Source organism: Equus quagga, chromosome 11, assembly GCF_021613505.1.
Source record: "Equus quagga isolate Etosha38 chromosome 11, UCLA_HA_Equagga_1.0, whole genome shotgun sequence".
Taxonomy (NCBI): domain Eukaryota; kingdom Metazoa; phylum Chordata; class Mammalia; order Perissodactyla; family Equidae; genus Equus; species Equus quagga.
The window spans coordinates 65,737,941-65,750,425 of NC_060277.1; the positions used below are offsets into that span (position 1 = coordinate 65,737,941).

Consider the following 12,485-nt stretch of genomic DNA (forward strand, 5'->3'; position numbering starts at 1 on the left):
GCCTCAATACAGCTCCACCAACATTTATTGAGGGTTTCTCATATGCCGGGCACCGTGCTAGGAGAATCTCCGAAGTCATGGACATGCCAAACGCCAGGCCTTTCTCCCTCTGAGTCTCCCAGAGTCCCTGCACCTCCTGTGGTCAGCGTAGCAGTTTCTGTCCTGGGCAAGTTGCCATGCATGACCTGGAGGGAAGGTTTGATGGCCTAGCTCAGGGAAGGCTCTGTGCCAGGCCTGGGCCCCCACTCGCCAGCAAGTGTCTGCTCCGCTCTGTCTCATCCCTCACCTCCTTCTGGCATCGTGTGGGGGCAGTTTCTCATCTGGAAGCAGATGCTCTGGATGAAGTTGGGCAGCAACACTGGCTCTCTGTTCTCTGCCCACTGCTTGGCCCAGTGTTTCTCTGAGAGGACCAGGATGAAGGCAAGAAAGCCTGGGAGGCTCACCAGCTGGCCAGTGATCCACAGCTTCCATTTCTTCACCCAAAGCTGGGACTCAGAGTCAGTCCAAAGCCTGAGGCTGAGTCTGGACAACTGGTTATAGTTCAGGTTGGAGGATGTGTAGGCAGGAATTATGGAGGCCAAGTTTTGGGGCAAGGAGAAAGGTCTGTGGGCTTCAAGGGGCCTCGGGCCCCAGCTGCTGGCCATCTTCAGTCCCTTGGGCTCCTCTGCCAGCTGCTTGGTTGCTCCATAACATAACCCTCTGACTGTCATGGAGCCCTGGCCTCCAAGAGACCCAGAACCCGGGGCTCTCCTCCCCAGCTCTGGCCTCTGGCTGCCAAGCCACACCCAGCACATTCTCTTCTGGAGCTCAGACCTAGTGTCTTGGAGAGAATAATAGGAAAAATGGAGGATGAGGGAAGAAATGGAGCATTCAGTCATCTGGGAGAGGGCCAAGACCACACCCCACATTCAGCAGAATCACCTTCTCTGATGCATACGCACACACACGGGTTCTCTGAGAAACACACTCTGGATTCCAGAAGAGAAGTGGCTTGAGGGGGCACAGGAGGCACCCTGGGAATGGAATCTAATACTTCCCAGACTCAAAGGACAGGACAGGTCATTGCGATAAAACCAAGCAGTGTCACTACTGGTCTCTTGGGCCTGGATCACTAACTTCTTTGGCTGGATGGGTCCCTGCTCATCACTGTTGGCTATTTTAATCCTAGGAGTTTGTCTCCAGCTCGGCCCTTTTTAAATGCATTGACCTAGCTTCATCTTCCTTGTCTGTGACCATCGCAGGGATACTCATTGGCCAAGGGCATAGCCAGCTCGGCACCCATTGTCCACTCTGTCTCCACTGGCAATACCCTCAAGCCATCCTCATTCTCCATCATTGCCTGGGCTCTGCCAGCCCTGTTTTCATTGGCTGCTCTGTCCTGAAGCTCAGTCCCTGTTGGTTGCCACTAGAGGTAGCGTTTTCACTGACAGCGAATCCAGTGGATGGATGGGCTTTGTCCTCTCCATGCCATGCTGCAGCTATCCCAACCTGTGCCCCCTCCCTAGGCTGCATTAGGGTGGGGGGGCACTGGGGGTGGCTGAAGAGGGCCCAACAGCCTCAAGGAGCCTCTGGTGTTGGCGAAGGTGCTTCCTCCTTTCGTGTTCCCCTGTGACTTCACACACCAACTGGGCAGGGAAGGCCCCAGGAAGCCCCTTCAGCCAGCCTGGGGAAAGAGAGACAGGGGCCCAAGTCGGGCCAGGGCAGGGGACGGGTCAGGAGGGAAAGGTGGCACCATGAGGTCTAATGCCTGAGGGTCATGGTGAGTGTAGGAATTAGTGTATGGAAGCCTGGAGCAATGGTAGAAAGGCCACTGGAGGTGGAGGTGACAGCAGCATCAAAAAGGGTCACTGTCACTCCTCTGTCAAGCCCTGCAGTAGCTGCTCATCTCACTCAGAGCCTGAGTCCTTATAGGGACCTGCAAGGACGCGTATGAACTGGTCTCCAGTATCTCTATGACCTCATCTGCTTCTCTCCCCTTTCCTCACTCCCTCTAACCACACTGACTTCCTTACTGTTCCTGAAAAACACCGGCCACAGGACCTTTGCACTGACTCTTGCCTCTGACTAGAACAGTCTTCTCCCAGATAACATGTGCCTAGATTCCTCACCTCCATCAAGTCATTGCTCGCATGGTGCCTCTTCAATGAGGCCCACCTCAACTCCCTATTTAAACTTGTAACCCTACCCAACCCTGGGACTCCTGACCTCCTGGACTCTGCTCCACTTTTGTTTTTCCATAGCACTTATCACCTTCAGACACACTATAAAATTTACTTGTTTATTCTTTATTGTTTCTCCCCCACTAGACTGCATGCTCCAGCAGGGCAGGAATCTCTGCCTGTTCGATTCACAGTGCCTAGAACAGCAAGTGGCACCTCGTAGGTGCGTAATAAATATTTATTGAATGAATAAATAAATGAGTCTCTCACCTTCAGGGCTCTTGTGCAGGTGCTTGGGGGGAGCCCTGGACTCCAGACTCCGTCCCTCGGTCTTGGACGGTGCAGAAGGCTCTGAACAGAGTTCCTGGGAACAGTCTGGTTGGGGTGGGTGACATTACAGCAGGATCAAGACTCTTTTTTGTGTGTGTGAGGAAGATTGGCCCTGAGCTAACATCCGTTGGCAATCTTACTCTTTTGGCTTGAGGAAGATTGTCGCTGAGCTAACATCTATGCCCATCTTCCTCTATTTTATGTGGGATGCCACCACAGCATGACTTGATGAGCGGTGCTAGGCCTGCACCCGGGATCCAAACCCACGGATCCCGGGCCACTGAAGCGGAGTGCGTGAACCTAACCACTATGACACCAGCCCAGCCCAGGATCAAGACTCTTTTTAGCTTCTCCCCCATATTCCCCTTAAGACTCACTTCCCTTCCCTCCTCCTCTCTAGAAGATACTCACCACAGTCCTCATAGATGGTGTCTGAGGAGCAGGGAAGAGGGCCTGGGGTAGGGAAGGCTCCCAGCCAGCGCTGCATGTCTGATCTGGTGGGGATAGAGGGAGGGGTCACAGTTGGTCCAGCAGATCCTCCTGGGCGTTAGGCAGGGACTTCGGAGGAGAGAGACTGGGGAGGAGGGTGCTGGGCTCTGAAAGGTCAGGTGGGGGTCTCAAGGATGTTTTCTGAAGGAGACACAACTCACAGGGATGAAGCTTGGAGTAGCCGGTGGGTGGGGCGGCCCTGGTGGTTGCTGAGAAGGGAGAGGCGGAATGTAGGGGGCCCAGATGGGTCTGGAACCTGCTGGGCCTGGACCAGGGAGCGATGGGCATAGTCCAGAACCTGTAACCGCTGCCCACTGCCCAGGAAAGAGGGAGTTGAGGGGGAGAGCAGAGGTCCAGCTGGACTCCTCCTCCCCACCTCTGCCTGGGCTCCCTCCTTTCCTGGGACCCACCTCTTGGGCTGAGTGATGAGCAGCAGGTCACTAAAGAGCAGCAGGCAGAGGGGGGTAAAGCGGGGGCGTGAGGTGAAGAGCACGCCCCCCCTCCGGCACCCTAACTCCGTCAGCTCCCCCTGCAGCTCCAGGCGCCGCGACCAGGAGACCAGGGGCAGGGCCTGCGAGGAAGCAGGGAGGAGGTCTGGCTTCTTCCCAGCACTGTGGGGAAAGGGAAGGTGGGGAGTCTGGGCAGGGACTAACCTTGACTTTGTGGAAGCGCAGCCTCTGCGTCAGCCGGATCAGCTCCTCAGTCTGCTTCATGCGCCCCACCTCCGCGCTGCAGCGCTCAATGATCTGGGTAAGGGCAGCCGAGTCACCCACCCCTGCTCCCTTCCACCCCTTCCATCTCTCCCTACTGCCTCGTCACCTCCCTGGCCCTAGCATCCCCGCTGCTCACCTTGCTGACAGCACCCAGCGCCTTCTGGGCATTCTCCTGGCGGCTGGACCCCTCCTCTGTCTGCCGTAGGATATTCTGGGGACAAGGAGGAAGGGTCACTGGGCTCCTGCTCCACAGCCCTGGGATTCGGAGGGGCTACAACTCAGAGCACCCTGCCTGTCTTGGCAAAATGCTCAGTTTGGAGTTTACAGAGCTGGGGGACCAGCCCCAATAAGGCTGAGAGACTTCACCACTCACCATCTGCATAACCCTGAGCAAGTCACATTACTTCTCTGAGTCTCAGTTTCCCCATCTGCAAATTGGGGGTAATTCTCACCTAGCATACCAATAACATTGTTGTGAGGATTCGAGGTAATCGTGTACTTAGCATAGTCCTTGGGACATAGTAAATGCTACAAAGAGGGTAGCTATTATTTTAATAATTATTAACCATAACTATCAGTACAAACAATATAGCACAGTGGTGAACAGGGCTTGGATTTAAACTTTGTCTCCATCAATTATTACCTGTATGACCTAGGGCAAGTTATTTAACCTCTCTGTGCCTCAGTTCCTTCATCTATAAAGTGGGTTTGGGGCCAGCCCAGTGGTGCAGTGGTTAAATGCGCACATTCCGCCTCAGCAGCCCAGGGTTCGCCAGTTCGGATCCTGGGTGCGGACACAGCACTGCTTGGCAACACCATGGCTGTGGCGGTGTCCCACATATAAAGTGGAGGAAGATGGGCACGGATGTTAGCTCAGGGCCAGTCTTCCTCAGCAAAAAGAGGAGGATTGGCGGCAGATGTTAGCTCAGGGCTAATCTTCCTCAAAAAAAAAAAATAAAATAAAATGATTATTGTGTTTTTTTTTTAAGTGGGGTCAGTAATAGTTCCTAGCTACAGCTGTTGGCAAGTTTAACTGGGTGTTTCGCGCGGAGAGCCACGTCTAGAACAGAGCACTCGGTAGCTGTGTAGCCGTTATGATTATGATTATTATGTTATGTGGTCTACGCTCGGGATATATAAAGCTGAATAAGGAATAAAGACGTTGATAATCTAGTTAGGGACTCTTCGCATGAGATCCCCACACCGGGTGACCTGGTTTAGGGAGAAGTTTCTACCCTGCAATAGCAGAGTGTTTCTCAGCCTTTTTTTCTTTCTTTTTTTTTTCAGCATCATCCTGCTAAGGAGCCTTTTCAGGCATTTTTTCCCCCACTGCCCTCCCCACCATGAAACTTTAATACACAGATATACTGTACATCTATTTATGTACCATGGCCCTTCAGAGTACTACAACCATTGGAATATTTAAGATTTCTTTTTACCCCTCCAAAGAATGAATTTTTGCCTCGGTGGGGGTGGTATCACCCCCATTGGGAAGGCATGCAGGGAAAGATACAGCTGAGGAGAAAAGACCACTCACCACACACCCCTGAGACCCAGACAGATGAGGGACTTGCCCAAGGTCACTCGGGTGAGTGGCAGAGCTAAGTCTAAAACTCATCTTTCTAGCCAGAGGCTCTTTTCCTGTGCCCAGTCTGCTCCCTGAGACATTTGGGTAGCTCCAGGTCGTGCTTAGTGGGCCCTGGATGGAGAGGCCCAGACGAGGAGTCCTGATTTAGGGGATTCCTGTGTCCATGATGGGGTGGGAAGTGGTGGTAGCGGCAGGAGGCCCCGGGAGCGTTCTGCAGCGGGGTGGCAGGGCAGGGAAGGCGCGAGCGCCGGTACCTGCAGCAGCATGCGGAGCCGCGTGATGCGCTGAAAGGGCAGCAGCAGGAAGGACGGCAGCGGGAGGCGCTCGCACTTTGGGAGGCTCTGCAGCCGCCGCAGCTCAGCGGAGAAGCGCACATTCGTGTCCCTGCAGAGGCAGGCCCAGGCGGCTGGCGTGTGCCTCGTCTGCCTCGAGGCCCTGATCCCTCCGGCTGCCCTGGCCTGGACCCCACGCCTGCCCTCGGCTTCCTCCCACAAGGGTGACGTGGCCCCCGCCTCGGGCGCACTCACATGAGGCGGCTGTAGGTCTCCTCCTGGTACTGCTGGTTGCGCACGTAATCCACATACACCGAGAAAGGCCCCACCGCGTGGGAATGCACCACGTCACACAGGTCGCTGATGTGGGGGGAAGAGCGCACACGGGACAGTAACGTCCCTAGAAACCTGGAGGAGTGGGGGCACAAGCAATGGAGGGGGCAGAGAGCCAGGTCTCCCGGTTCTCAAGGGAAGGTCGGGGCACCCACTGGGCCTATGGAAGGGAGGCCCTGGGACAGGGAGAAAGCTAAGGAGTACCCGCAGCCCGGGGCCTGGCTTGCTGAGAGGACGGGACCCCACTGACCGCTCACTGACTCCCTGGACTCGCTGCACGTTGGAGAAGAGGGTATGATGATCTCGGGGGGTGAGTGTGTCCCGCAGGGCCTGGCTCAGCACAAAGGTGTCCGTCAGGAGCCGCAGGGAGCGCAGGTAGGAGGCCTCAGATGTCACCACCTCAAACAGGCTCTGAGGAGGAAGGACAGGGCAATGGCCAAAAGCCCAGCTCCCAGCCAGCCTAGGGCGCAGGTCACACTCCTGCCCTACACCAGCTCCGCCCGGCCAGACCCCAGGGGTGCCCACCTCCTGCATGCGCCTCTCCTGGGGGCTGAGGGTGTCCAGGAGGCCGCTGGCTCGCACAGCTGGAAGTTCCTGCCACAGTGTGTTGCGAGGGCCAGGGGGTCGTGGGAAGGTGGGAGCTTCTCCAGGATTAGTTGGAGAGGAACCCCCATCCTCACCGACCCCCCACAGCTCCTCTGACAGCACGGCTGCTCGATAGGTCTGGTACAGGGGCTCTGGAGAGTAGACACAGCACATCAGGAAAGTCCAGTGCCCCAGCACCCTTCCCCACTGCTCGACGGTCACGGCAGTGAGCCCCCCGTCCAGAGGCCCTCACCATCCTGCAGGGGCAGCTCCCAGTTCTGCCCCTTCAGCTCGTCCAGCCCCTCCTCGTCCCTGTGGAGAGAGAAAGGGATGGAGTCCTCCAGAGTCCCCGCTGTTGCACACCTCCGGGGGGTGCTATTCACGTGAGAGCATGAAGGAGTGCACAACCCACATGCAGGTTGTATGCAGGGACCCTGACGGCTCCCCAGACCAAACCCCAGATTTTTTTAATGTGCCTGTTATATCGGAGGCCCTGAACTAAGTGGGCTCCATCTGTTGCTATCATCTCAACCACTATGTACCAGAGACTTCCAAGTCTCTTTCTTCAGCCCTCTCATGTAGCAACCATTGTCTGGAATGTCCTATTTGTGCTTCAGTGAAACTCAGTATGATCAAACCCAAACTCTTACACCTCCCCACTACCTGTTCTGGTCATCAGCGCCACCACACACCCATTCACCCAAGATAAAAACCTGGGAGAATGAACACTGGTAAATGTTTGTTGGATAAATGAATGGACTCGGATTAACTCTGGTAGCAGTGGGGAATCTAAAGTGATTAACAGGCCCAGATAACACAGAAGAGATGTTCATGGTTGTCAAATGGATTTGCAGACAATAATTGCAATAGAGGCTCAAAGTCGGGGAACTGCAATGGAGCACTTACGATGGCCCCAGCTCTTTACCATCATCTTACCCCAACAACTCTAAGAAGTAGTTGGTATGCTTACCCCCATTTCACAGATGAGGATGCTGAGACCCGGAAGGGTTAAGTGACTTGTATAAGGTCACATAGCTAATAAAGGACAGAGCTGGGATTAGAAACCAGGACTTCTTATCTCCAGAGCCCCAGCCCTTCACTCCACCTTTGTGGAGGTGGGATTTAGCTGGACCTGAAGGTTAGTCCGCCCTCAGGTAGGAGTCAGGGTCGGGGTGTTAGGTACCTGCCCTCCATGGTTGCTGGAGGAGCATTCTGAGGAGCTTCATCCTGACTGTCTCCTGGAGAGAGAACCCAGAGTGAAGAGGACAAACCTCCAGGATCCCCAGCCCAGGGCTCCTGACTCTGACCCCAGCAGAGACTATTAATATAAAAACTACAACTCCCATCAGCCCCAGAGCAGTTGCTGATGGAGGAACAAAAAGCCCAGGGCCTGTTGGGGGTTGTAGTTTGTTGGTTTTTAGAACACTCCACCTCCACCCCTTCCCTTCCTAGCCCAGAGATCCCACTCCCCTAGGCCTTATACCTGTTTGGATTCCATCTTCACAGAGTGCATCAAGATCTGGCTGTGGGGCATCTCCAGAGATAGTGGCGTCCTGCCTGACCCGAGTTGGTTTGGGGGGTTTGAGGGGTGGCAGGAGTTTGTGCTCAGCAGTGGAGCGGTAGGATGTGAGGACGACTGGCGGGTGACTGATACTTGGAGGGTTAGGGCGGGAGCGGGAGGTCCGCAGTGGGGAGGCCCGGCAGGGAGCCCTGGGACCATCCTCCTTGCTCCCCACAGGGACCCATCGGAGCTCCAGGCCAGGCCGGGCTACATGGCACACACAGGGGCAGCAGGGAGGGCAGACCAGAGCAGCATCTGTAGGAGACAGGGGTGTCCTAAAGAGAAGGCCCTTGGGGCCTGGTCCCACCCTCCCCACGCCTCCATCCTCCCCTTAACCTGCCCAGCAGTGGGAGCATAGTCCAGCCCCAGGCATCTGTCTCCTCAAGCCTGACTCTCCTCAAACCCCCAGGAATATGGAAACCAGGTTTTCCAAACATGAAATTCACTTTTGCAAAGGTATCCCCTGAGTACCCAGGCTTACAGCACTGAAAACAAAAAAGATGAGCTGGATTGAGCCCACCCTTGACCTACAACATGCTTACCTGGAGCACCATTCTCGTGGGACCCACTCTTGGTGAGGGTGCCCTGGGGAGTCTCTCTCTCCCCGTTCACCTCCACTCCCCCTTGGGGACCTGGCTCCAGGGTGTCCGCAGCCTGGACCTTACTTTCAGTCCCCCATTCAAACCTGCCAGCCAGTCTCCGCACAGTGCCTGGGGCCGAGGCAGAGCCTTCCTGGGCCGGGACCTGGGCCGGGACCTGGGCCGTGGGGAGCAGGGGCAAAGGTGTGTTGGGTGACCCAGAGGGTTTGGGTGGAGGAACTGGAGAGCGGGGAGCAGGTTCTGGGGAGACAGAGCGCCGGGATGCTGGACTAGGGGTGCTGGAAGGCGAGTCTGGGGAAGTCTGGGAGTCAAGGCTGGCTTTAGAGGCTGAGGGCGGCAGAAGGGCAGGGGGCTTGAGGGATGAGGCTGGGGGCTCCCAGAAGATGGGGGTGCACATTGGGGATGGTGCATCATTGGAGGTGAGGGGAGGATCTTGTGGAGAGGAGCCATTGTGGGGAAGCCCTGGGGACTGGGCAGCCCGGGGGCGAGAGGGGGGCCGGGGGCGGATGATCCGAGGGGGCTTCTGGGTAGGGGGTGTTGCTGCAGGAAGAGACTGGGCTGACATCCTCCTCTGAGCTCTTCAAAGGAGTGGGGTACTCTGCTGGAGTCATCCCCTGAGGAGGAGAGAGGGAGAAAGAGAGACCCTTAGTGCCCCCGGGGGGGTAGACTGAGGCCAGCAGAAATCATTTGCAAGCAAATGAGCCATGCCGCTGGAGTCGGGAGGGAAGGCTGGCTCACATCCTCTCCTTCCTTCTCATTTCCACTCTCTTCTCTCTTCTCCACCTCTCACCCTTCCTTTTCCTTCTCCATCCATTCTCTGAGGCCCCTGGACAGCCCCCCCGCCCCAGGCAGCCTTTCTTGGCCCTCCCAGACTCCATTTCCATTTCTTTTTCAGTCTTTTGGCTTCTGCTGCCACAGTCAGGCCAGAAGAGACAGTGAAGCTGGGGTGGGGGCACCTAGGTGGAGACTCCGGTTGCGGGGTGGAGGGCAAGAGAACTGGATCAGTAAGGGGAATTGGGCTTGCTGGCATTGCCACGACGTGTCTGCCTGACGAATTGTGTTGTGTGTCTGTAATGTGTGTTGTGGAGGTTTGTGTGTGTGGTTTAAGTGTGTGTGGACATGGTGTGTGTGTGCTGTTCCTGGTGCTATGTGAATGGGGTGTTATGTGTGTTCCGAGAGTATACTTGTTGTGTGCTTACTGGGCAGGTGTGCAGCAAGTGAGTGGCGTATACAGTGTGTGGTGTGTGGTGGAGAGGGTTGCAAGGCTTCATGTGTGCCATGTACTGTCTGTGTGGGGCCTTTGTGCAGTGGTGTGCATCTGTGCACGTGCATTCATGCCTGAGCGATGAGGGATGCATCACTATTTCCCCGCTCCAGTGGGCCCTCCGCCCCCCATTTCCCAGTTCCTCTCTCCGGACTCTCCCTTTCCGGATTATTTTTAGTCTCCTCTTCCTGCCACGAAGATTCCTGGAGCCACTGACCCCAAGAGACCAGGCGGCCCTGGGCATGGTCTCTCCCGCCCCATCCTCTTTTCCCTGCCTGCTCTCTGTCCCTCCATCTGGTCACAGACAGAGGCCTCAGTGGAAGCCGGAGTCCTGCCAGGGTTCCTGGCGGGCGGTTGGGAGACCAGACTGAAGGTGAGGACCAGTGCGGCCAGGACGCTGGGGCCTGGCCTTCACTTCCTCCCTCAGGGAAGGAGGCTGTGATCCTGAAGAGGCTGCAGGGGTCAGGGCTGGGAGATGGGGGCACCCCCAGACTCCCTTCAGGAGTCAGCAAGAGAGTCAGACCCCTCCAGGCCTCAGATTGGGTTCTTGAGAAATGATGCGAGGTGGGGGCTGGGGGCTATAGACTGAGTCTTGCAGCTCAATGGCCTCTGTGTTCTGGCAGGAAGCCCCTTATCTAGGTGACCCAGGCAGTGGCCTCACCAGCTGCCCAGCTCCTCCCCAGTCATGCCCCCCCGAGGGATCCCACCCCCTCTCAGGTGCCTGAATTTACTTCCTTTCCCACCCCCCACTCAGGCCTCTCACAGGGACCCAGGTACTCGGCCCAAGCACTCACCCTTGAGTCCTCTCCACTCTCAGTCACCTCCCAGGGCTGAGTGAGTAGGGGCAGGAAACAGGAATTGGATTCTCCTCCCAACCGGACACCCCCCCCCCCACCAAACCACACCACACTCCACATGCGCACACTGAGGCTCTGGAAGATGTGAGGGACCCGGTACCCCGGGTCCTGGAGGTTAACAGGGTCTAGGGAAAGGCTAAACTCAGGCGTGGAGAGTGGGCTGCTCTGTATGCGTACGTTCCTTCTGCATTGCTGTGTGGATGGGGGTGGACAGGGGTGGGGTGAGGATGGGGTGGCATTGGCACAGGGCTGGGCTAGTGGCATGGCATGGACATCTAGACTCCTCTGTATCAGCTAAGGGATGGTGTAGGTGTCCCTCCAGGGCATATCTGACCATCTCTCCCACACCTCGCAAGACAGCCTGTCCCTTTAGCTTCCAAGCTGTCCCCCTGGGTGTGAGCCAGCCTGTTCTTTCACACCAAGGGACCCCCACCCCAGGTTTCTCCTCCCTAACTCTGCAGTAGCTCCCCGTAAATTTACCTTTATCTTTTTGGAAGCAGTTTCTATTTTCAGCCTGTCCTGCCTGCCCCTTGGAGCAAGGAGTATGGGGCCAGGTCTCCGAGTGTCTGTTCCTGTGTTTCTGGGGCGGGAACTGAGGGCCCAGATTGAGATCTCCGCAGAGGAAGCCAGTTCCTCAGCCCCACCCGGCCATTGTGTCAGGCTTGTGTGTGTGTGTGTGTGTGTGTGTGTGTGTGTGTGTGTGGAGAGGAGGAGCGAGGGCCGGGATGGGGGTTGGGAGATGGGGAGGTGGGGAGAGAGATCTGAGACCTGTCTCCTCCAAGTGGGTATGATGCTTGCTCGACCCCTTTCCGCTCACCCTTCTCCATTCCTGTCTCTCTCGGTCCCAGCCCCCTGCCTCTCCCTGTCCCACTCAGAGGCTTTGATGTTGATTGGCTGGGAGTCAGTACCCCTGGGTGGGGTGGGGGTAGGGGTCCCCCTCACCTTTAATTTGCTCTATGGTTGAGAAGCTGAATTCCCAGGGCTGAGGGAGTGTGTCGTAAAAACAACTGAGGGGGTGGAATGAGCCACACCCCAGCCTGGGAAGCAAGATAGTGGGAGGAAGATGCAAGGGCAGTTATGAACTCTGGGGGCCTTTACCCACGCGCAGGTGCCTGCCTTGGCCAGACCTGCACACACACACACACACACAAAAACACACACACACACCCACACACACGCGCACACCCTCCAAACAAGACACTGGGAAGAAAAGTCAGAAAGCTGGGACGAAAATATGTTTTAACCCCCTTTTCCTCAGAATAAAAGCCAAAGTCCTTACAATGACCAACAAGACCCTATATTTTCTGTCCTCCCTAACCTCTCCTCTCAGGCACATTCCTGCCTCAGGGCCTTTGCACTGGCTGTGCCTTCTGCCTGGAAACCTCCTTCTCAAGACATCTGCATGGACGATTCCTTCACCTCTTTGAAGTCATTGCTCAAAAATCACCTTCTCAATGAGGCCTCCACCACCACTCTTTCAAATTGCAACCGACAACCTCACACCACATTCCCAACCTCCCTTTTTTCCCATAGCAATCATTCCTTATAACATCCCATATAGTTTACCATTAAATTGACATATTATGCTTATACTTCATTATCTTTTCACATTAGAAAGTAAGCTTCCTGGAGGCAGGCTCTTCATCTGTTTTTTTCAGTAATGTGTCCTAAAGTGCTGGAACAGAGTCAGGCACATAATAAGAGATTAATATTTGATGAATTGAACCAAGCTGAA

General features: G+C 55.9%; 1 protein-coding gene across 6 annotated transcripts in view; it reads right to left on the reverse strand.

Annotated features, from left to right (window-relative positions):
- The window catches only part of ARHGEF15 (Rho guanine nucleotide exchange factor 15), a 23,299-nt gene continuing 10,814 nt past the window's right edge, over nt 1-12,485 (reverse strand). For 3 of the 6 annotated variants that reach the window (XM_046675200.1, XM_046675201.1, XM_046675202.1), the window contains 15 exons: nt 8,573-9,243; nt 7,953-8,285; nt 7,653-7,707; nt 6,723-6,781; nt 6,410-6,621; nt 6,135-6,295; nt 5,807-5,959; nt 5,534-5,663; nt 3,828-3,902; nt 3,632-3,724; nt 3,389-3,549; nt 3,140-3,292; nt 2,901-2,983; nt 2,430-2,534; nt 1-1,663 (listed from right to left, as the gene is read on the reverse strand). In XM_046675200.1, the coding sequence (XP_046531156.1) occupies nt 1,512-1,663; nt 2,430-2,534; nt 2,901-2,983; nt 3,140-3,292; nt 3,389-3,549; nt 3,632-3,724; nt 3,828-3,902; nt 5,534-5,663; nt 5,807-5,959; nt 6,135-6,295; nt 6,410-6,621; nt 6,723-6,781; nt 7,653-7,707; nt 7,953-8,285; nt 8,573-9,194 (2,547 nt within the window). In that variant the 5' untranslated portion in view covers nt 9,195-9,243 and the 3' untranslated portion in view covers nt 1-1,511. Of the gene's footprint in view, nt 1,664-2,429; nt 2,535-2,900; nt 2,984-3,139; nt 3,293-3,388; nt 3,550-3,631; nt 3,725-3,827; nt 3,903-5,533; nt 5,664-5,806; nt 5,960-6,134; nt 6,296-6,409; nt 6,622-6,722; nt 6,782-7,652; nt 7,708-7,952; nt 8,286-8,572; nt 9,244-10,687; nt 10,730-11,230; nt 11,380-12,485 lie in introns of those variants that run through there. The other 3 variants (XR_006890578.1, XM_046675199.1, XM_046675203.1) reach the window with 3 other exon arrangements.